We start from the raw sequence: 22,820 nt of genomic DNA, 5'->3' as shown, positions 1-22,820 counted from the left end.
TTAGGGCTCCTAGATAAAGCTGTAGTCAAAAAAATAACAATAAAGAGATTTGAGCTGCAGGTCATTATCCAGTGTTACTGTTCATTGAAGATTTTGCTGCATCTTGTGTGAGAAATGAGAGACCAAAGGGCAGGTGATGATGTATGTGCACAGAGCACTGAAGAAATTGGTGAGAAAATAATGGAAATCTATTAGATCTATTTTGATTGTTCCCTTAGCATCTGGACAATTCTGTTATCAAGTCCAACAGATTCCGTTTCCATGCTCCAAATATTTTTATAGAGTGTAGATCATTTTCACTATAACAAAATTCTTTGGTCAGTTCTCCATACTGCAGTGTTTGAAGCTTCCAAAAAGGTATTATTTATAAATTATTCTTGACTATGCTGTTAAGAGTTTCCTCATGAGCAGAATTGACTCTTGTATAAAGAGTTCTCTCTGAGCAGATGCATTTTCCCTTCTTTGCCTCTTTTGTTTCATCCATTATTATGCATTCAGAAGGCATTCCACATTATACACCAGAAATTCAAGGATAGGTAATTATTGTATAGAGTTAAAGAACATGTAATAGTGGTAGAGGATAAGAGCCCAAACATCAGAGTATGCCTCTATTCAAATTAGAGATTGTGGAGCAGAAACCCTAGTCTTTTAAAAATAAACTCCCTTTTAATAATCAGGCAATAATAACAGAACATACCAGTCATTTATAGCTAAAAATAATCCAAGTGATTAGATTGAGAATTTGTGGAGCATTGTTTTATTTCTGACTTAAGTGGAGAAAAATTCAAAAAGGATATATTTAATTCCATTAATAAGTTTCCCCCACTTCTCCATATGCAAAAGCAGAAGGAATTATCTGGAGAAATAATAGCATAGAATGCCTTGGCCTTAAAAAGCTGTTTGGGTTTTTCTGGGAAAGACCTGGCACTAAAGAGGCTTTTTTAAGTGGAGGTAGTTGGGAGGAAGATAAATTGAGTTGCGCTATTCTAGACTCTGTTCTGCCATGATTTCATTCTGATAATTTTCTATTCAGAGAAGCACAAATGGTTCTCCAAATGGGAACTCCAAATAAGTTGAGCTACTGATAGTCTTCAACACATTAATATACCTTTATATCATTTTAAGGAGTTTTTTGTGTCTCTTTTTTTCGTTAATACCCATCCTTTCTTTTATAATGCATTGATTTGGAATGACATTTTCCCCCGCCCCAGAAACATTATCAATGCCTGTTTATTTCCCATATTTTAGGGAGAGATATAGTTGTGTGACCATAATCCGCCCTCTCCAAAGATAAAAGAGATAGGAAATTATCTGTCATGATGTTTATTGTTTAATAAACATCAAGTATAGATAGAATATTATGTATTATGTAGGAAATGAGGTATTTGGTGAGTAAACTATTCATATCTATAATGAATCCAAGTCTTTAATTGAAATTTAATTTCAGTTAATTTAGTTATCAGACCTATTTTTTTAATCCAGTGTCATAAGTTACCTCACAGAGTTTTCGTTTGCCATATATAATTCTTTTTAGTTGTTATTCTGTGACACTGTAAGTTAAAAATGAATACAATAGGTATTTATTACTATTATCACCTGATTTGGGGGTTACTTTCTGTCATCCACAACTACATACCCACCAAGAATACTGCAATGCTTTGTATCATTGAACCAAGATTTCTCATTCATCACAATAATGAAATAGAGACTCAATTATTCAGTTTATCCAGGATATTCAGCTAGACAGTGGAAGAGATAAACATAGTGAAATGTTACTTGCTACTATCTATTGAGTTTTTGCTATCCAATTTTCTCCCCTTTAATTGCTCAAGGAAGGCTGTTTTGATACCTGGTCCATTCAGACCAGGTAAGACAAAGAAGATAACATATGGGAATAATAATGTTTCCTCCACCCAACCCACTAGGACGGCAGTTAACCATCTTCAACACCCAGGCGCAAATAGCCATTGGCGGAAAAGACAAAGGACGTCTCTTCCAAGGGCAGCTCTCTGGGCTCTATTATGATGGTTTGAAAGTACTGAACATGGCGGCTGAGAACAACCCCAATATTAAAATCAATGGAAGTGTCCGGCTGGTGGGAGAAGTCCCGTCAATCTTGGGAACAACACAGACGACCTCCATGCCACCAGAAATGTCTACCACTGTCATGGAAACCACCACTACAATGGCTACTACTACAACCCGCAAAAATCGTTCTACAGCAAGCATTCAGGTAAGCCTTTCTACAACTATTAATTGAGTCTTCTTGATTGTCTTTGAGACATTACTATAATGTCAGTGTTGCTATATTGCTAAAGTATCTGACTTACCATGTTTGTAAGAAGGATGCCTATAGACACTTATAGGAGTAGAGAAAGACAAAGTCATTGCTAAAGAAGTTATAAAAGTTTTATGTGCACTCATGGGTTATTATCCCTATCATATTTATCGCTGAAATGGTAAGGCTGTTATTCAAAATGAGGAATGGCTAACACTTTCAGTATGAAATACTCCCTCCTTTCATTTCATTTCTTTTCTTTTCAATAGCAAAAAAGGAAAATTTGTTATCCTAGGAAAGACTATATCCTACTTCAGTTCTATTCACATCCTCTTCATGGCTTTGCTGAAACATGAACCATTCACTTGAGACCAATGAGTGGCATTAAATCAAGGACAATTGAAGCTAGAAGTTTAACTAATCCTTACAAAATGCAGTTTTTGTTTAAATTTTTAAGTGTTGATCAATCACTTATTTTTTATCCATTTTGTTTCCTTTGTATTTGACCAAGATCTTAATTACATTAGAAATTGTGAAGGTCTGAGTTTAGCTACGTAGGAAGTCCTTAGTTTTGTGGAAACACTTTTTGTTTTTTCACTTAAAAGTAATTATACCCACGCTAAAGCTTAATGCTTTGCTGACTCCCTTGGCATTTCATAAATCTAGTTAGTAGGGAATAGGAGGTTAATCGAGTTATTAGCCTTAAATGCTGTGGCATAAAATAAGACATTCCAATTGCTTGTGGGGAAATTACCCCTAGCCTAGTTAGTGTTTATAGATGATTCAGTAGATCAGTACTTGTCCTTTCTGTTTCTTAGTTTTAAGACATTATCCAGGGGCTCAATTGAGTCTTTGACATCACCCTGCCATTGGCTTCAGTGGGCATTGTAAACATAAAGTCAATAATCAATTAAGCCCCCTATGTGTTCTCATTCTTCTGAATTAAGTTTATGTGAGTTAAGTAGAGGTAAAACCGTTGTCTTCCTTTTCCCTTTTCTTTAAGCAGAAATATCCAGACAGCTCCTTACAGGATCCCACAGTAACAATTTGAAGCTGTATGCACTGATGATGTTACCAGGCCAATTTTATGTGTTTTAGAAAGGCTAAGAAGCTGGTTAACATAGCAATCGTATAGTTGTGTGTGCCCTTGCATGTATACCTACATACATGGTGGAAAAAGAAATAGCTTCTTCCCTACTGATATTAAAGCAATAACTCCTGACACTTCACTCTACTCACTGAAAAGAAGATAAAAGGCAATATATATTTCTATTATGACTCTCTATAGCTCAAGAGCAGATCTGTTTATGGTTGGTGAAAGGATAGTTCTGTCTGCACAGGTCCTGGCAGACTTGTTCTGTTTCTGTCATAATACATTCTGCTAACTCTGTGGGAAGCAGAGGAACAAATGGCTTTTTCTTCATAGGAATGGCTGGTCCTACAGTCTTTTTCAAGACCAAATTTTTACTGACCTCAGGACGATTTAATGATACATAGGGATATAGGGACTAAGCTATGGTAATTATCAGTTTTTGGCTTTCCCTCTTATAGCAAATATTCACATAGGAGCAGACTGAGTGAGTCTTTCCAAAAACTAAGGAAGCCAGAGCTTCCAGAGAAGAGTAGGGTACAAAGTACAGAAGTCTTGCAAGTGATTATGACTCTGAACATCATAGAACCTGTTGTCATCGTGAAGGATGTGGACAGCTGGAGCATGCTCTCTCTAATAGCCTCCTGTCTGGTGTGTTTCTTTCCCTTTGAGTTCAGTGATAATTGGATTTCATCTACATGACTTTCCTTTTGCTTCTGCAATGGCTATAAAAATGACTTATAAATATGTTGACATTCTTTGCTTTTAAGGGTTTGTAAATACAAACTCTTAGAGGAAAGACAGTGGACTAGCAGAATTGGATGAAACTGGAATGAGGGATTAAAAAGCTCCATATTCTTTGTAAAGATTAGCTAGAGGAAATAATACCATGCCAAGGATTTCGGACTTTTTGGTTCTTGCCAACTAGCCAGAAGAACTTTGCCCTGACGCTTGTTGTAATGAGCACTGGGTGTTACGTGTAAGTGATGAATCATTAAATTACACTGTATTATTATTATACTGTATATTATATTATACAGTATACATTATGTATACAGTATACAGTATACATTATACTGTATACATGTTATTATGTATACATGTATACAGTATACATTATACTGTATATTAGTTAACTTGAATTTAAATAAAAACTGGAAACTACAAAAAATTAAAACAAATAAGAACTTTGCCCTAGGTTACATAAAAATGCAATAGCCTGCCTTGTCTCCAACCCTTTTCTGATCTCAAGTACAGATTACATCAAGTCTGTGTTTGGACTGGGGACCCAAGATTTAGGACAATTCCCAGACTCTGAAGATTTTCGGTGAGGAAGGTCAGTCTCAGAAGCTCTAATATGCCCTATGTGATCTAGCTAATTTTCTTGGGTGAAATAGACTCATAAAATTTTGACCTCTGGGAGAAAAAAAAAAGTGGGAAAGACTGGATTTCACGTTTACCAGAACGATCATGTATGAAATCTTATAGCCTTTTCTAGATGATACTCTATTCTGGCTTCCTTTGCTTTGATAGCCTTGCTGGACCAGGGTTGTCCTAAAATTAGACTCATCCAGGAAAAACAAAATAAGCATCAAAACCTGGTGTAAAACCATATGGTTATACAAAAATCCATTGGTTCCTTTTTTTTTTTTTTTTTTGAGTTTATTTTGAGATAGAGAGCATACACATGTGCATGCACAAGTGGTAGAGGGGCAGAGAGAGAGGGAGAGAGAGACTCCCAAGGAGGCTTCATGTTGTCAGCACAGTGTCGGACACAGGGCTCAATCCCATGAACTGTAAAATCGTGACTTGAGCCGAAATCAAGAGTCAGACACTTAACCGACAGAGCCACCCAGATGCCCCTCCGGTGGTTCTTTCTTTAAACATAAGCTAAGAAAATATCATTCGGCAGTTTGTTTCCGATTGGCTTTGATTTGTGTTGATTTCAGATCAAAGGAAACCTGCAAAGTGCCTTCAGTGCTGTTCTTACCTGTGTGTGAACATAAACAAATAGCTTTTGAGTTGACATGGCCCTTCAATGCCCCAGCCTCCTGGAAGTAATCACTACTTTGATATTTCTGATGCTCTTCTTTGTTCCAGAACTGCTTGTGGATCATATGCACTGTGTAAATTACTCACAGCTATGGTGCTTGAACATCAGGTCTTCACCCTATATTAAGGAGAGTATCTCCAGGTCCTCTCCTGAACATTAAAAAAAAAAAAAAATTTAACATTGAGAAAGCAGGTGGGTGCATTGAGAAGCAGATGAGTACATTGAGAAAGTGAATGCGTGGGTAATAGTACTTAAATAGAGGTAGGTGCTCAATAAATATTTATTGAATAAATTGGAAAACAAAAAAGGCTTTATTACATACCTGTCACTTAGCGACTGAGGCATGGCTTACAGACAGTTTTCCCTACAGGATGATCAACGTGCTTTGGATAGTTTTATTTTTTTTTTCTTCAGTGGTAAGGCTATAGCAGTGGTTAAATGCATGTACTTGGAGTCAGGCTGCCTGGGTTTAAAACCTAGATCTTCATATGAGTTAAGTGACTCTGAGCGAGTCACATTGTAGCAGGATTCTAGCACAGAGAGTCATGACACCCCAAGGCTTTTCTTTCCAAGCAGCAGCTTTATTCATGCCGGCACTGCTCGGTTGGGTTCATACCCAAAGAACTGAGCCCTGAACACCACCTAGCATAGTTTTTTATATATTTTCTACTTGTTTGTCTCCCATATATGGCAACACACACAAACATGCAGTCTGATTAAGTGGTCTCATGTTACAAGGTCATGAGGGATGTTGTCACGTACCTTGTTACCTTGAGTTTTTTGTCTTTTTGTGTTTTCTTTCCTTAAGGAGGGGACCCTAACACAACATATATTCTAGTTAGCAATTGTTATGAAACAAATTTTCCCATGACTTAGTGTTTGGGCAGGGCTCAGCCAGGCAATTTTTCTGCTCTACATGGAACGGACTGAGTTTACTCAGTGACTACTCTGGTCTGGAGAGTCTGGCTCCACTCACACACCTTGTGACTTGGTGGGTTAACTAGAAACACTGGACTCAGCTGGATCCATGACCCCCTATATGTAGTTTCTAGGCTTTCTTTCATAGAGGTTTAGGGCTCCTAGAGAAAGTTGTTCCAAGTTTCAGGGAAGGGAGCCATTAACCTCACTTATCGATGGGAGGAGAGCAAGAATTAGTAACTAATATAAGCCTACCAAGTTGTAAAATTAGAGAGAGGGAAGGGTATTCCAAGGTACTGCTGACACCATGGGGTTGTTGTGAGGGTTAGCTGAGTTAGTAGAAGTAAAATTCTTAAAACAGGTGCATCTTAAAGAATAAGATTAAATATGTTTTAACCTTATTATTATACTCTGCCCTCAACATTTGGTATGTAAGTCAATACCCTCTCAGGCAAGGATCTACCTCAGGAAATGGGTCTGCTTCCACTGTCAGTAGCATCTGTAGTTCACAGTGGGGGCTAGGCGGTTTTGGGGGGATAGAGATTTGAAGGAGGGTCAAGGTAGAATTTGAAGGCTGGAATGTGTCCTGGCAAATGAAAAGTTTTTAGGATCTCAGGAATGGACTTCTCTGATAGCTCACTCCTCATCTTTAATTTTCTCTTCCATTTAAATTTTTTTTTACATTTATTTATTTTTCAGAGACAAAGAGAGAGCACAAGCGGGGGGAGGGGCAGAGAGAGAGAGGGAGACACAGAATCCGAAGCAGGCTTCAGGCTCTGAGCTGTCAGCGCAGAGCCAGACGTGGGCCTCAAACTCACGAACCATGAGATCATGAGCTGAGCCGAAGTCGGACACTCAACCGACTGAGCCACCCAGGCGCCCCTTTTCTCTTCCATTTTAAACCACCATGGGGTTCTATGGGCCTCAAAGAATATGTTCTGTTATGAAATGTATCCACACATATTTTTAAGGTTACAAAGAAGAATCAGAAACATTGCCATCATGGAGTTTGACATGAGCAATCAATATGAGGTAGTGACCCACAAATGGTAGTGGTATGGGGACAGGAAGGGGTTAGTATGGGATGGCTTGACTGGATCCCACAAATTAGGTGGGAATGGAACTGGACCTTGTAGGATGAGTATAATTGGGTACATGGTGATGAGAAACAAATCTCAGTTGGCTACACATCAGAAGCTAAGTGTCAAAATCAGGGATGGTAATTCCTGAGAGAGAGAACCAAGTCCAACTGGAACAAAGAATGGATAGAGGAGGTTTGTGAGAGGCGAGAGATCCAGATTCTGAGAGTCATGGCCCCACACTCCCCTAAATGAGAGAGGACCAAGAGGAGAGAACTGCACTGGGTTTCCTGTTGGTTTTACTACCAGGGGTGCCCAAGCAATTATGCAGGCATTTGTATTACGACTGACCTCTGTGTCAGGGTTACTCTCATGACACTGATAGGTCAGCTTCTTAAATGGAAAAGTTTAACTCAGTCTGTGTTCAAATTTCTTGATACCCATTCAGAAAAGAAGGCAAAAGTGAGAAATAAAAGTCTTTGGTAATTTGTGGTCACCAGGACCAAATTGTTCCTATGAGGCAGGAAATGGCTAAGAGGAAAGTAGTTCCAAAAATAATGTGTATTCTCTTACCTTAAGCCTACAGACCTAGTCGTTATCAGTAGAGAAAGAATTCAGTGTGTTCTGTGCACATCACCATTTGGAATCCTTTATATGCTATTAGCAGGATACTGATCGTGACCCACTTTTTCTGTGCTGGGCATTGGTAAAGTCACCTTGACATTGGCCAGTGCTGCCTGGCACCAGAAAATTACCAGAAAATCACAATGTTCAGCCAGATTGGAGCTATCCTAATAAACAGAAATGAAAGACTTGAGAGTTTTGTGAGATTTCATTCTTACCTCGAACTCATAAATTTGGCAGTTGAAGATGAACCACTTTCAAAAATTCCAGAAGGAAGCCAGTTTTTTTAGGTTTTGTAACAGCACCTATATGGAAATTCCTCCTTGTGGTCTGCTTTCAGTTTTAGGCTGGGACTAGTAAAAAACACACTTCAGCTTTGATATTGACTATTACAAAACAAAACAAAGAAAAAACTTAGGATTAAAAACTTGCTCCTTCAGGGGTGTCTGGGTGGCTTAACTGGTTAAGCGTCTGACTTCAGGTCATGATCTCATGGTTTGTGCGTTCAAGCCCTGCATCGGGCTCTGTGATGACAGCTTGAAGCCTGGAGCCTGCTTCAGATTCTGTGTCTCCTTCTCTCTGCCCCTCCCCTGCTCATGCTTTGTCTTCTTTGTCTCTCAAAAATAAATAAAGTGTTTAAAAACTTGATCCTTCATACTGCCTATTTCAGGTAGAGTTCCAATATATTTGAGGGCAGTGGGTGTACTCTAGAGTAAGAATTTCTGAGCTGGATTCCAAGTTCTTCTAGTTACTTAGCTGTGTATCTCTGGGCAGGTTGACTGGCCTCTTTAAGCCTTGGTTTCATTATCTGTAAAATGGGCATAACAATAACAGTACTTTTCCTATTGTGGTGAGTAATAAATATGACTATGCATGAAAAGAACTTAGGCCATGACCTACCCATAAGTTTTCACTAAATCCTAAATCCTAGGATTTCACTAAATCCTAGACTTAAGGAAACCACTTCAAACCAAGAGGCTCTCCCAGAACTCACAGATCCCCATAAGGCTTAGATGTCCTGTATGATTGGTTATATAAGCATGTTAACTTTAAAAATAAAACTCAGTTATTTTACCAGCAAAAATGGGTTAATTTGGGAATAGCAGAGAATTACAATTTGGGACAAGTAAGCTATAGGAAAACCATAGGCACGTCTGGGAAACACAGGAGAGGACAGGTCTCATAGAGAAAAGAAGGGAGTTGGGAAGGGTGTCATAAACAGTAAGTGTGTTGGAGTGAACTGGGAGTTCAAAGTTTAGTGGCTGTTCATTGGCTGAATTGTGGAGGTCTCTCATTTGCTGGGCTGTTACCAGGGGAGGAGAAAAGCTTTCTTAACTCCTGCTGGGAGAGTACAGTAGTAGCTAATGTATTATCAACTTACCAGGTCCCTCTCTTCTTGTTGGACCTGAAATTGACCAAGAGTGGTAGAGCTTGGCCTCCTGGTTCCATTTTAAACAGTTCCCCTTTTTAATTTTCCCCAGTACAGGAGAACAATTTTGTCTAGACCTATACAACCCCATAATAACCCAGGATTTCCTTTGAATGTCCCAGATTGAACCAGAGCCCTCAACTCCTCAATTAGAAGAGATTTCTGTGGAAAAGTCTTTCATTTTCTGATGTAGGAATTGGCTTTGCTGAATGGTTATTACATCAAAGTGTTCTATTAGGGCAAAGTGTATGAAATTGCCATTTTTATAGATTGAAACGGTCAAGTATCAGGAATTTTATATGATTCAACAAAACACATGACCCACACATTTACAGAATACAGTTATCAATGGCATTTTGAGATTTTGGCTAGAACACCAAATTTTCTCAAGGTTCTTGGAGTAACCAAACTGTCTTAGATTGGGATACGAGATAAGTCTATTTACCTCATCCTAAATATCATGCTTTATAATAGGAGGTAGATCACATGGTATCAGGAATGGTTGCACTTGCCTAAGGAATTATCCCCTCAGGGCCCCTCCACCTTTTTCTTGATGCCACCAGCTTGACAGAAGTGAGACAGTAGTCTACACAGTTTCCAAGCCCTCACTTTTACCACTAGACAACAAAGCCTCCAGGGGAAGTTTATTTTTAGGATTAGGGCTCAACTAATATTGATTAACAGCCTTACATAATGTGCGGCTCCAGGGCTCGTTCCTTTCCTGCCAAGCCTCATAACTGGGGAAGGCGCTGAAGATTTGTCAGTCTAATTAGACTTAAGCTGCCAGCCAAGAAATATCTTCTGTCTTCTCCTTACCCTCATGCAGGTACTTTCTTTTCCCCTCTCAAAGAATAGTTTGAGGGGGAGAGAATTGGACTCTAATTTTCTCATTAGCTGGTAAGACTCCAGTGATAATTTCTCTCAGGGATTACATCATTCTCATGGGAAAAAGAGAGAGAGAGAGAGAGAGAGAGAGCGAGCGAGCACGCTTGGTGGGTTTACCTACCTCTTAAAGACCTATATGTTGATAGTACAAGTAGGCCAGGGAAGAGAATACAGTGTCATTTCTTTTGGTCCCCTCTTTAATAGTTTAGTTTTAGTGGATGGGATCAGTACTTCCCAAAGCTGAGGTTAGTCCCTTAAAGGGTCCTAGGAAAAGGTCCTTATCATAGACAGGCAGGAAACCTACAAATTGTGAGAAGTTGTAGAGATGTCCTTCTAATTAGGATGTAATATTTCTAGGATAGAAAGTTCACCAGACCTGCTGATCAAGTGATGGTTCTTATTTTGAACAACCGGGAGAAAAGTGGGGTCAGCTCTTGACTACTCACTGTAGAGGACCCTCAACGTTTCTAAAGCTCCAGGTGGTTTTGCCAATCACCCAACATACTACATGGCTAAGTCTGAAGCGAAAATCCTTACTGTGTGATGTATGGATTTCCTCCTTGCTCTCTGGCCTTCTTTTCTGCCACACTGCTTCAGGTACATAGGTCTTCTTGATCTTCCTTGAACATAGGGCCCAGATAAAGGAGAGGCGAGAAGGGTTGTACAGTTGCAAGTTGGATCTTGTCTGTATTTAAAATGTTGATATTTTGCTTATGGAAAATTGTTTGCATTGATATTGACTCCAAAATATTGCAATATAATACCATGTGTCTTGAATAAGTGATTTGGGGTGGCACCCCCTTAAATGTTATACCTTACATGAATACGTCATTAGTGCCAGCCCAGCTTGAACGTATCAAGCACCTCTGTATCTTTTCACTGGTCATTTTCTCTGCTTGAAGCAGCTCTTCCAAGGTATTTGCATGACTCACTGCCTTACTTCATCCAAGTTTCTGCCCATTTGGTACCTTAACAGAGAGGACCTCCTTGACCATCTTCTATAAAATAACACTCTCTACTACCTGGTACTTTGTTGTCTGCCATAGCAGTTATTTATACCTGACATTATGTCACATATTTATTTGTTTATTGTCTCTACTTCATGGTATGTGAGTTCCTGGATGGCAGGATCTTTGTCTCAGACACTGTTAGAGCTCTGCAGCATAGGTAAACCCTCAGTCGGTATTAGTCAAAACATACAAATCTACCAGCGCCTTCTCAGGGAATACACACACCTCTTAATACTTACAGGCTGGATCTCACTTCCAAGCACCTTACCCCTGACAGGTCCCCTCCCTGATGGGGCTCACCAGTGACAGTGGTCATTAGCAGTGGTTTTGCTGCTCTTAAATTTTTGCCTTAATAATAATGAGTCCCAGGAAGGTCCCCTTGTATCTGGTGCACATATTATTCACTTCTGGTCTTAAATTCTCTTTCCTTAGGGCTTGTTTGTTGTCATAATAACAAGGGCTTCTTCTAATGCTCAGAGTTTTCAGAACACTTTGGGAAATATAATGTTACCCATTTTGCCTCTCCAATTTCTTCTCCTTCTTATTTTTCCAAATTACTTAATTCTTAATTCTCCTAAAACCTACCTTTAAATATAGGTAAATAACAATTATTTCTAATGACCCACTGCTTCTATTCATTGGTATGGAGAGAAAATTTACTTGAGGTTCATTTATCTGGTTGTATGTGTGTGTGTAGGTCGGTGGGAATCTTCGACCTGCTTTTGTTAGCTCTTTTGTTTTTGTCTTATGACTGAGTATGTTATATGAACCCACTTATCCCTGGTCATGACCCTATGACACCACTGGCTCCACAGTCACCTGTCTTCAGAATCTTTTGAAAGAACATTGATGGAAGATACTATGAGAAACCACTACACGGAGAGCAAGAGCATTATGCAGCTCATCACTCAGCATTGAGGTCCTGGCATGGCACCTGCCACAGAAAGGGGCTCAGTAATGTTTAGGAAAACACTTTCTTTCCTCATTTAACAAGTATTAAGAGTAGATTCACATTTTTTTCCAATATCTTCAACAGTATCTAATATGGTGCCTTGCACATACCGTGACAGCTGGTGGCTGGATAAATGAACTGGAGTAAAGACAAGGAAAGTTGAAGAAAGGAGAGGAGATAATAAGCATAAATACTCTGTAATTATGTTGCTTAAGAACCACCTGCCCATTTCATGGATTGGATGGCTAAGGTTGAGAGAAATTAATAGAATATCTTTGATATAGTTAAAATCATGATACAAATAATGATGCTTTTCATTTCCCTCTTCTTTGCTGAAAACTTTCAGAAGGAATTCCACAATGACCACCTCTATGTAGAAGATAAACTACTTAATGTCTCTTGAGTCGTCAGAAAGAATCAATGATTCTTATTTAAACTGAGGTCCAAGAATTGATTCTATTTTTTTTCTTGAAATGCGTCCCTTTATTTCTGTTTATATATGGCAAGGAAATGACTTCAAATAGCAGTCATTGCTAGCCAGCTTTCAAGATGGATATTTCCATTCTGTCTTTGACAAGGCAGTAGGAGGGCTGGGATGTGCTTTCATACCTTTCTGGTGCATGTTTGAATGATTGTAAAAATTAGAAACACACTGAAGCTGTTATGACAGCCCTGCCTTTTGAAACCATCTAATTAATGCCTTGGGTTGTCTAGAGAGCTAGTTCTGTTAGCTAAATGGAGAATGCAAGGTTCTCCTTGGTTTTCTCATCATGCAGGGATGAGATGGCTGGGGAAATACATGCAAACCTTATCTGTGGTGGCTAGCAGTCACTGAGAGAATTACTTGATGGAAATTTGATTGACTTGTGTACATAATGCAGCCTCTTCTATCTCTCATCCCAACTGTGTGTGTGTCTGTGTGTGTGTGTCTGTGTGGGTATGTGTCTGCGTAAGAAAGAAAGTAGGCAGCACCTGGGTAGCTCGGTCAGTTAAGCATCTGAATCTTGCTTTTGGCTCAGGTCATCATCTCATGTTTTGTGAGTTCCAGCTCTGCATTGGGCTCTGCACTGACAACATGGAGCCTTGGGTTTCTCTCCCAATCTCTCTCTCTCTCCCTCCCTCTCTCTCTCTCTCTCTCTCTCTCTCTCTCTCTCTCCCCCCACCTCTGCATTATCTCTCTCTCAAAATAAATAAATAAAAATTTTAAAAAAAAAAGAAAGGGAGGGAGAGGATGCTCATGTGTTTGCATGTATTGGCTAGAAGAGTGCTTCATAAACTGTTTTGTGTACACAAGTCACCTGGTGACCTTTTTAAAGCACAAATCGTGACTCCATTCTGGGGTGGGGCCTGAGATGATGCATTTGTAGCTAGCTCCCAGATGCTGTCATGTTGCAGTATGTGGACCTCACTTTGGGGAGCAGGGATCTAGTAGGTATTTACAGCTCCTTGCTGAGCAGTTGTAGCCTCTGTTTAGCCGTCTCTCCCAGACAGTCTCCCCACACTTCATTCAGGGATCTTCAAAACAGGAATTGCTAACCCAGAGCATTATGTAAGTGAGGGAACGGATACCCAATTGAGGATTAACAAGGAAAAACATATACCATCAGACAGTCCTGCTCCTGGTTCCACAGTCCCCTCCTCCTGTCCCTTACTCTGGTACATGCCCCCAAGGCAGATGGGTTAAAAAAAAAGTAGTTAGAATTTAACTTGTCATAATATTTATCCCACTTTCTGAGAGGTGACCTCTGATGAAAGCAGAAGGACGTGAATGATTTTAATCCGCAGTAACAATGGGGAACCATTCCTGACCATCTTGAGCAGTATGAGTATATAAAATGACAGATTTTTCTCCTTTGCCTCTCCACTTTCTCCTTCCTGATACTGAGAGAGACACATATTCATGCACCCACAACTCACACTATAATGCACAATGAAATTTCACCCAGGCTTTATCTCGGAGCTGCTGTTCTGATGATTAATGCCCCACTGGCTGGGAAGCTATTCCTCTGAAGAAAGACAAGGAGAAAGAAAGAAACGTGAAATATATCTCTGAGGCCATTTCTCATTATTATTATTATCATTATTAGTTTCTTACTGCCCTATCTATTCTGTTTGGCAAGGGGGGGGATGACATTTCAAAGCAGATTTCATGTGGGAGAAATGAGCAAGGACAAGGTAGAAATAGACACTTTACACTAAAGGGAACTGACCTGGATGGGGTTTTGCTGTTGTTGCTGTTTACTTTTGGTTTTGTTTGCTTTATTATTTTTGTTGTTTTATTGTAAAGCCAAATATAATAGATGCCTCCATCTGTGTCTTCTGTATTTTCCCTCCTAGGCATTTATTTTTGCATGTGTTCTTTTGTCTTTATTGAGTCTCTGTCTCCAAGAATCAATATGATATAACATATGCAAATGTTATTCCTGACCACTTATGCAAAAGACTGGACAGAATAATTTCATTGCTCTGTAACTCCCGTAATATAATTGCCTCCATATCCTAGTTGATTTCAAGTTTTGAAAGGATTACTTTTTTTAAAAAATAATTCTCTCTATGTAGGTATTGTGTTTCTGATTCTGCCCTGTTTCTCATTCAAAGAAAAGGTGATTGCCAAGTAATTTCCGGCTCTGCTATTTAAGAGGACTACAGAACGGTGGTCCTTGTTGAAAAGATGGGACCATAGTAAAAGCATTATCACCACACATGTGTCTACTGATAAAGTGGCAAATTCATTAACACAAACCGAAAGTACTATAATCTGATTTAGAGAACGCTGTATTTCCAGAGTTGACTTTATGAGAATATGGAATGTGTAGCTGCAGTGCCAAACGCAACTTCAAAAGTTGGATTTTGTATTCAATTAACAAATGTTTGAGTAAATTAAGTACCTAGTATGGGCTAGCTACTATTCTAGGCACTTGGGCTGCAGAAATCCAAAACAGACAAAACGCCTCTTTTCTCGCGGGGCAAATCTATTACACAAACATTGGGCACCTGAAGAGTCCAGGCTTTGGAGAAACAAAGAATGAATATCTTTCGGCCTTCATGCACAATCTGGTAAGGCTCTTAAATATTTTCTACGTATGAGCTCATTTTGAGTTCAGGTTTTCTACAGAAAGTTAGCATACTGATCTGCTATTACAGGTATAGACGCAGGAGACAGCAGCCACCTATATTTAAACAGGTCAGTTCTAAGAATAAGGTCTTTAATGTCTACTCAAAACAGACAAGTTTCAAATTTAGACAGTGTCTTTGTTGGCTAGCCAAGATGGCAATAGTAAACCACGTTATAATAAAATGATTGCATCTGAAACATATTTTCCTCTCAAGGACTAAGTTTACAATAGTTATTGCAAAGATTTTGCTTATTGCCTTGAGATTTTAGTTTCATGGAATGTTTATATGGGAAGAATCTCAGAGATGGTTCGGTTATTCAATCCCACACAACTAGTTGAGATTTAGAGATGGGCCAATCTGGTTTTAGGTTCTGATTTCATCATTAAAATCTGTATGTCTGGGGGCAGATTGTACGCCCGCCTTTTTTAAATGTAAACAATAAGCATGTATTAATTTGAAGTTTTAATTTAACATTTGTCCAAATAATACCTCTCCATAGCTCAAAACCTTACCCAGCACCCAGATTTCCATTACTTTAGTGCAGAGACACCATTACTCTGGAGCAGAGGCATAGTCACTTCGACCACTAGGAGTGCCAGCTGGTGGCTATCAGCTGATTCCTTCACTGGAGCTGTCCTTGACTAAAGAAGCCACTTTGCCCAAAGTCAAGCCCCTTCCAGTGGATGTGCCCATATCCAGTGAGTAGTGGATGGGGCTGAGAGGATATATAAAGGATCCAGCTGTTTGTTCAAGTCTGCACAACTGGGAAGGGCCTCCCAGCTAGAGAAGCCCCATGTGAGTGTTGAGGTCAGCTAAGGTCTTTGTTGTGACTGCTTTGAAGTTCACCTCCTCCCTGTCTCTAGACTTGAACAGCATTCCTCCCAGAACTTCCCCACACAGAACTAGCTCTCAGAGTCTGTTTCCTGAGAAACCCAAGTTAAGAAAGTATCTAGAGGGGCGCCTGGGTGGCGCAGTCGGTTAAGCGTCCGACTTCAACCAGGTCACGATCTCGCGGTCCGGGAGTTCGAGCCCCGCGTCAGGCTCTGGGCTGATGGCTGATGGCTCAGAGCCTGGAGCCTGTTTCTGATTCTGTGTCTCCCTCTTTCTCTCTGCCCCTCCCCCGTTCATGCTCTGTCTCTGTCCCAAAAATAAATAAACGTTGAAAAAAAAAAAATTAAAAAAAAAAAAAAAAAAGAAAGAAAGTATCTAGACCGATGGTAGCTCCATTTATAATGGTGATCACTTTGTAATATATATAAATGTTGAAAATACTATGTTGTATACTTGAAACTAATATAATATTGTATGTCAACTATACTTCAATGGAGTGGAGGGGGAGGACAGTGTCTAGAAATCTAAAAGAAAACAAGCAAGCAACAGCAGAAGCACAGCAGTCTCTTTCCACATCTTCCTGTGCTTCGTGGTCCTACTCCACACTGGAAACCCTCTTAGTTGCTTTTTTGGATATTTTCCTCTGTATGTCGGATGATATGCTTCTATTTCTTGACTTTTTCAGTTTTACATATTAGCTAATATCTGACTCTGGAATAAAAGAATTGCATTTTCTCACCCCCTCCGTCTTCCAACTCATACACATTTCCTCACCTTCAATTTGCCAATAAAATTCTGTCACATTTTGATTGAATCAGTGTTATGAGTTTACATTTTTATGACTTTCATTTATTGAGAAAAATGTAAAATCATACATGTACTCATTTATTCCACAAATGTTCACTGGGTGCTTAGAATATGCCAGGTGCTATTCTAGGAACTGAAGGTACAAGCAGTGAAAAAAAAAAATGGAATAAATGCCTGCTCCTGACATAACATTCTACTGTTATGATGATATTTCCTTTCTTCTGCAACTCTGTTAATAAATACCCTCATCATCTCATAACTTATTTTTCTAACGACTTATCAGTGTTGTAGCCAACATAGCTATAAAACTTCTCTCAATATAAACATGCAGGTAGTGTTTTTGTTTTCTTCAGGTAAATACCTAGAAGTGGAATTTCTGGCTGGTATGATAATTCTATTTTTAATTTGTTGAGGAACCTCTATTCTGTTTCCCATAGGGACTGAACTGATTTACATCCCTACCAACAGCACACAAGGATTGCCTTGTCTCCACATCCTCTCCAACACTTATTATTTCTTTCTTGTTGATATTAGCCATTCTGACAGGTGTGAATTGACACCTGATTGTGATTTTGTTTTACATTTCCCTGATCCTTAGTGATGTTGAGCCTCTTTTTGTGTGCCTGTTGGCCATCTGTATATCTTCTTGTAAAAAATGTCTGCTTGGGTCCTCTGCCCATTTTTTAATGAGATTGTTTATGAGATTGTTTTATATTGAATTTTATGAGTTCTTTGTATATTGTAGATGGTAGTCCTTTATTGGAAATATCATCTGTAAATATCTTCTCCCATTCAGTAGGTTACCTTTTCATTGTGTCGATGTTCCTTCACTGTGCAAAAGCCTTTTAGTGTGATGTAGTCTACTTTGTTCATTTTTGCTTTTATTGTCCTTGCCTGACGAAGCAGATCCAGAAAAAAATCACTAAGACCCATGTCAAAAACTTACTGCCCATTTACATCTGGGAATTTTATGGTTTTCAGTCTTATATTTAAGTCTTTAATTCATTGAGTTTAGTTTTGGGTATAGTATAAAACAGTGGTCTAACAATTCCACGTCTAGGTATTTATCTCAAGAAAACAAAAATTTTCTTTATCTCAAGAAAAGACAAATGCACTCCTATCACAGTGTTATTTACAGTACCCAAGATATAGAAGCAAACCAAGTGTGCACATTTTCTTTATGTACATATATAAATAAGAATATTACTTAACCATAAAAAAGAATGAAATCTGACATTTGCAACAACTTGGATAGTGCTAGAGGGTATTATGCAAAAGTGAAATAAGTCAGAGAAAGACAAATGCTATATGCCTTTACTTATGTATAGAATCTAAAACAAGATTCATAGAATCATAGAAAAAACTAATGGTTGCCTGAGGGGAGGGAGGGGAGGGTGGGCAAAATAGGTGAAGGGGGATTGAGGGGCACAGTCTCCCAGTCATAAAATAAATAAGGCACAGGGATGTAATGTAGCCTAGGGAATATAGTCAATAATATTGTAACAACTTTCTTTGGTGGCAAATGGTAACTACACTTACTGTGGTGATAATTTTGTGATGGACATAAATGTTAAATCACTATGTTGTACATTGGAAACTAATACAATATTGTATGTCAATTATTCTTCGATAAAAACAACAACAAACAAATACCACACAGGTAATCTATCATTAATACTTTTTTCTTGGCAAAATCCTTGACAGTCTTCTTTCTGTCTCCAGTCTGATATGTCTTGAGCCTTACAGCTGTCATCTTGGATCTTCCTTGCTTCTCATTCTGGGAAATCCCTGGGCTTCACTTTTATGTTAAACCTCAAGTTTTGTCTTAGTTTGCTCACTCATTCTAAAGATGTGTGTCTTCCAATAGCATTCTGAGAAAGGACAGGTGAAAAGTACAACCATTGAGATTTTGTCTATCTGAAGAATGTCTTATCCATTCTTACCCCTACTTAATACTCTCTGTGGGAGAAACTTATAGGTTAGAAATCATCTTCACTAATAAATCTGAAAGCATTTGTCCAATGTCTTCAGGCATTCAATGTTACAGTTGTTGCAATAACAGTGTGATGTCTGATTCCTAGCATGCACCTGGTTTTCTTCTGTTGTTATTTGTTTGTGTTTTGTTTTTTTTCTCTGAATCTCAACTTCTTATCAACAGACCTCAAGCTGGCACTTATAGCTGGGATCTCCAGAACTGCCTTCTGCCTCCCCCTGAGCTTTGTGCTCTTGTAGCACTGTTGTTACTCGCCCGTTAGCTGCCCTACATTGGCACCCTGATTTGGGTATAATTTGTTCAATTCAGCTATTACTAAGTATATATGAAATACACACAAGGAACAACGATAGTGTCAGAAAAGTATGGAGTTTGGAAGGTAATAAATGGTGTAGTGGAGCCTTGAGTATTATAATATTTCATAAATGTATTTTATATAGTTTATATATTTATGAAATATATATAATCAATACATATTACATATTTTATATATAACACTTTTATATTTCATATTTATTATTAGTGGTATTATATAGTAAAACTTACTATCAGTGCAAAATTCTGGTAAGAATTATACTATCAACTCCTTCTGTATACTGAGGCAAAACTGAATATTTTTGTGTTTCCTTAGGGCGTCTATTTTTGTGTATTTTGTTTTTTTTACTTTCATTCTAATACTCATTACCTGGCCACCTCAGAGAGAATATGAATTAAGTTATTATATATACGTGTGTGTGTGTGTATACACACACACTTGGAATATTTTGCACCCAGAAATGGGCATAGCTCAGTCTTCTACATGTCAGATGTGTATATTTTTCAGAGGGACAAGGATTGGAATCATCACTTCAGAATTGTTATGCTATGAAACATAAGTCAGTGTGTTGGCATGCCATTGGGTTTCATCATACAGTGTTTGGCAATAAAGTTTGTTCTCTTGGCTCTCAGTTTCCATCAGTATTAGTTAGCACTGTAACATATTGATTAGCTTCACTTCACATGTGCTGGTTAAAAGGTGCTGCAGAATTACCCCCACATATTTTCTGCCCCTCATGAGGAGTAATTCATTCTAAGAACACAGATAGGGCTCCAAAAAAAATCAGTGAATTAATGTCATGGCTATTATGGGATGTGTATATATATATATATATATATATATATATATATATATATATACATACTAGAAATAGGTTTTGATTAAGTAATTACACTAAGTATGAGCCAAAGGTTTACATTCATTGGAGGAGAGATGATTGAAGGCCAGAATGAAAAAAATCACAAATAGGAGGTTTCAGGGGAAATTTGAGTGTAGATGGTGAGGATACTCCCAAGGCCATTTCTACAGCGAATCATTTCTATCAACATTTCCAACCAGAAAACAAAGATTTCTGGAGGCTCTGAAGTAGATCAAAATATTTGAAGAAGGGGATAAATAACAAAATTCACTTCCAAAGCCATGAAGAAAGTACCATACAGCCATACAGAAAATTCCTATAAAATGTTCTTTTGACTCTAATAGCTACAGGGAGATTCATGTTTTTTATTTTATTTTATTTTATTTTATTTTATTTTATTTTATTTTATTTTATTTTATTTTTTAATTTATTTTTTTTTAGATAGGTGTTTTTTTTTTTTTTTTTTTTTTTGATTGAGATTTGCAGTAAATGTCTTAGAAAACTAATCTTTGGTATGTTGTGATTATGTGCATAGTAATTACAGGGAAATATAAATCACATAAAACAGTGCCAGTCATGTCATTGATCAGAGGGGAATTAAGGTGTGTTTCTCTCTCTCCCCCACCCTCATTTTCAGTGAGCTACATTCTTCTGTTTTCCTCTTCACCATGTTAGTTTTTGTGTAAGAGAGCTTCCTCTCTCTTCTGTTGTGAACATTTTCCTATCTCAGCATTCTTTTTAAATTCAAGAGACATTTTCCTTTGCAATGTACAATGAAAGGCGATTATGTTAGAAAATATCAGAGATGGCTTTGTCATGTCCGGCGCTATTAAATCATGTTGTGTCCCAAAGAGCTCAATAAATGAGGCTGAGGGAATGATTTTACAATTGAACAAGGCCTCCACCAGATCTCCCAGCCTTCTCCAAAACTCCTTGAGGAGAGAGAGACCCAGGTGGTAGGTGGAAGTGTTTTTTTTTTTCCCCCCTAAAGGACTGTGGAGATTCTGGCAAACCTCTTGTAAGGCAGAGGTGGCATTTGCAAAAGGGGTCTTTGTAGTCTTTTTTTTTCTTTTCTTTTTTCTAGTATTTAATTTGAATTCAAGATGGTGGTAGGGAATTGAAAAAGGAAGATTAATTGCTTAATAAATATTTACTGGCTACTGCGTACTGTGTAGAAGAATCTAGATTGAGATGAAAGACTGAATAAGACAGATGTATGCTGCCTGTCTTCATAGAATTACGTCATGGGAAGAAGCCATAAAACAAACCAATTTCACAATTATTTCATCGCAGTCTTGACAGGTATGATGGAGGACAGGATGCTAAAAAGCATAAAGGGACCTGAGCTTATTTTCTGATCTGGAAAGATTTTCTTGAGGATGCAGTGCAGGAACTATGCCATTTAGGATGACAAGTTGGTGAGACCAAAGAGGAGGGGAAGGGAGAGTATTCCAAGCAAAAAGAAGAGCCTGTGTTAAAGCCCTGCAGTAGGGATCATACTGCATCATGTTTCTCAGTCTTTGGTCTACAGTTTGGCTCTAAAGTCTGGAAATATACCAGATCCGACCATGTTAGGTGACCCAGTTAATGCCCGTACTTGAATGGCTAATAGAAGCCCACTCAAAAGGTTTCCCACAGAATGAAGCACCATCCCATTATTGTAACAAAGTGGTATAGGACTGACCGAATAGAATTTTCCAAAACTGGAGTGAATGGCATGGCCATGTGGAATAGGCTTCATGTCCCCCAGTTCTGAATACTCTTGATTACTGTCTCTGTAGCATGCCCAAAGCACATGTTTCTTAAATGAAAATCAGAGGCACAAGTAATTTAGGGCAGAGCCTCAAAGACACATATGTAAAGATTGTTGGAAAGACATCAACATACTGTGTTTATCACAATTTTGCACAGTATATTGAACTACGTTTGCTAACGGGTGACTGACTATTCACATTGAACAGATCACAATACTCTAATTGTCATGGATGTCATGTCACCAATGTCATGAAAACTGTCACGTATTGTAATATCAGGAAAACATTTAGTATGTGTCTGTGTCTGGGTTTCCAGGCTTGACAGCTATCCCGTTTTTCAGTTACTTGTTTTCTCAGTGGAACACTAGTAATCAGAAATCAGTAATTTGAAAACTTCTGATTCTTCTTCCTATTTTCTCATTCCTTGTTTGGCATTTCTTCTTGCCTGATGGAAACTGTGGAGTTCGGTGGAAGTTTTCCTGCAGTATAATTAGCCTCTCTATTTAATTTTATAATACAAACTCTGAACCAGAAGCTGGAGATAATGTGCCTGATTCAATTCATATATGTCAATTTCTTTTTAATTGTAATTCCTTTCTCCAGTTCTTCCCACTCTCACTGCCCAGGCACAGCTGAGACTCGGGTAATTATAAGACTTGCATGCCTACACTGTCAATTATACCTCCTGCTTTAGGATTAAATACATTTATTATCATTGTTCTGATTATTAGTAATAATAACAGTCACCTCTCCCCAAACCTTTTCCTCTGAGACTCAAATCTGTTAATACTGGTTTTCATAGTCTTTGCTTCCAAACTTAGCTTG

At 38.4% G+C, this 22,820-nt stretch overlaps 1 protein-coding gene across 39 annotated transcripts in view; it reads left to right on the top strand.

Moving 5' to 3' along the window:
• NRXN3 (neurexin 3) overlaps positions 1 to 22,820 on the top strand; it is a 1,579,173-nt gene that overhangs the window by 1,428,276 nt on the left and 128,077 nt on the right. For all 39 annotated transcript variants that reach the window (XR_015252137.1, XR_015252136.1, XM_086709138.1 and 36 more), the window contains one exon: positions 1,926 to 2,233. Coding sequence is in view for 37 of the 39 variants with exons in the window: in XM_086709138.1 (XP_086565264.1) it covers positions 1,926 to 2,233 (308 nt within the window). In the remaining 2 variants the exon portion in view is untranslated. The remainder of the gene's footprint in view (positions 1 to 1,925; positions 2,234 to 22,820) is intronic.

This window comes from Puma concolor, chromosome B3, assembly GCF_028749965.1.
Source record: "Puma concolor isolate L17-30 chromosome B3, mPumCon1.1.hap2, whole genome shotgun sequence".
NCBI classification, from domain to species: domain Eukaryota; kingdom Metazoa; phylum Chordata; class Mammalia; order Carnivora; family Felidae; genus Puma; species Puma concolor.
Note: the sequence above shows the minus strand (reverse complement) of the source record. Positions and strands in the feature narration are given on the sequence as shown.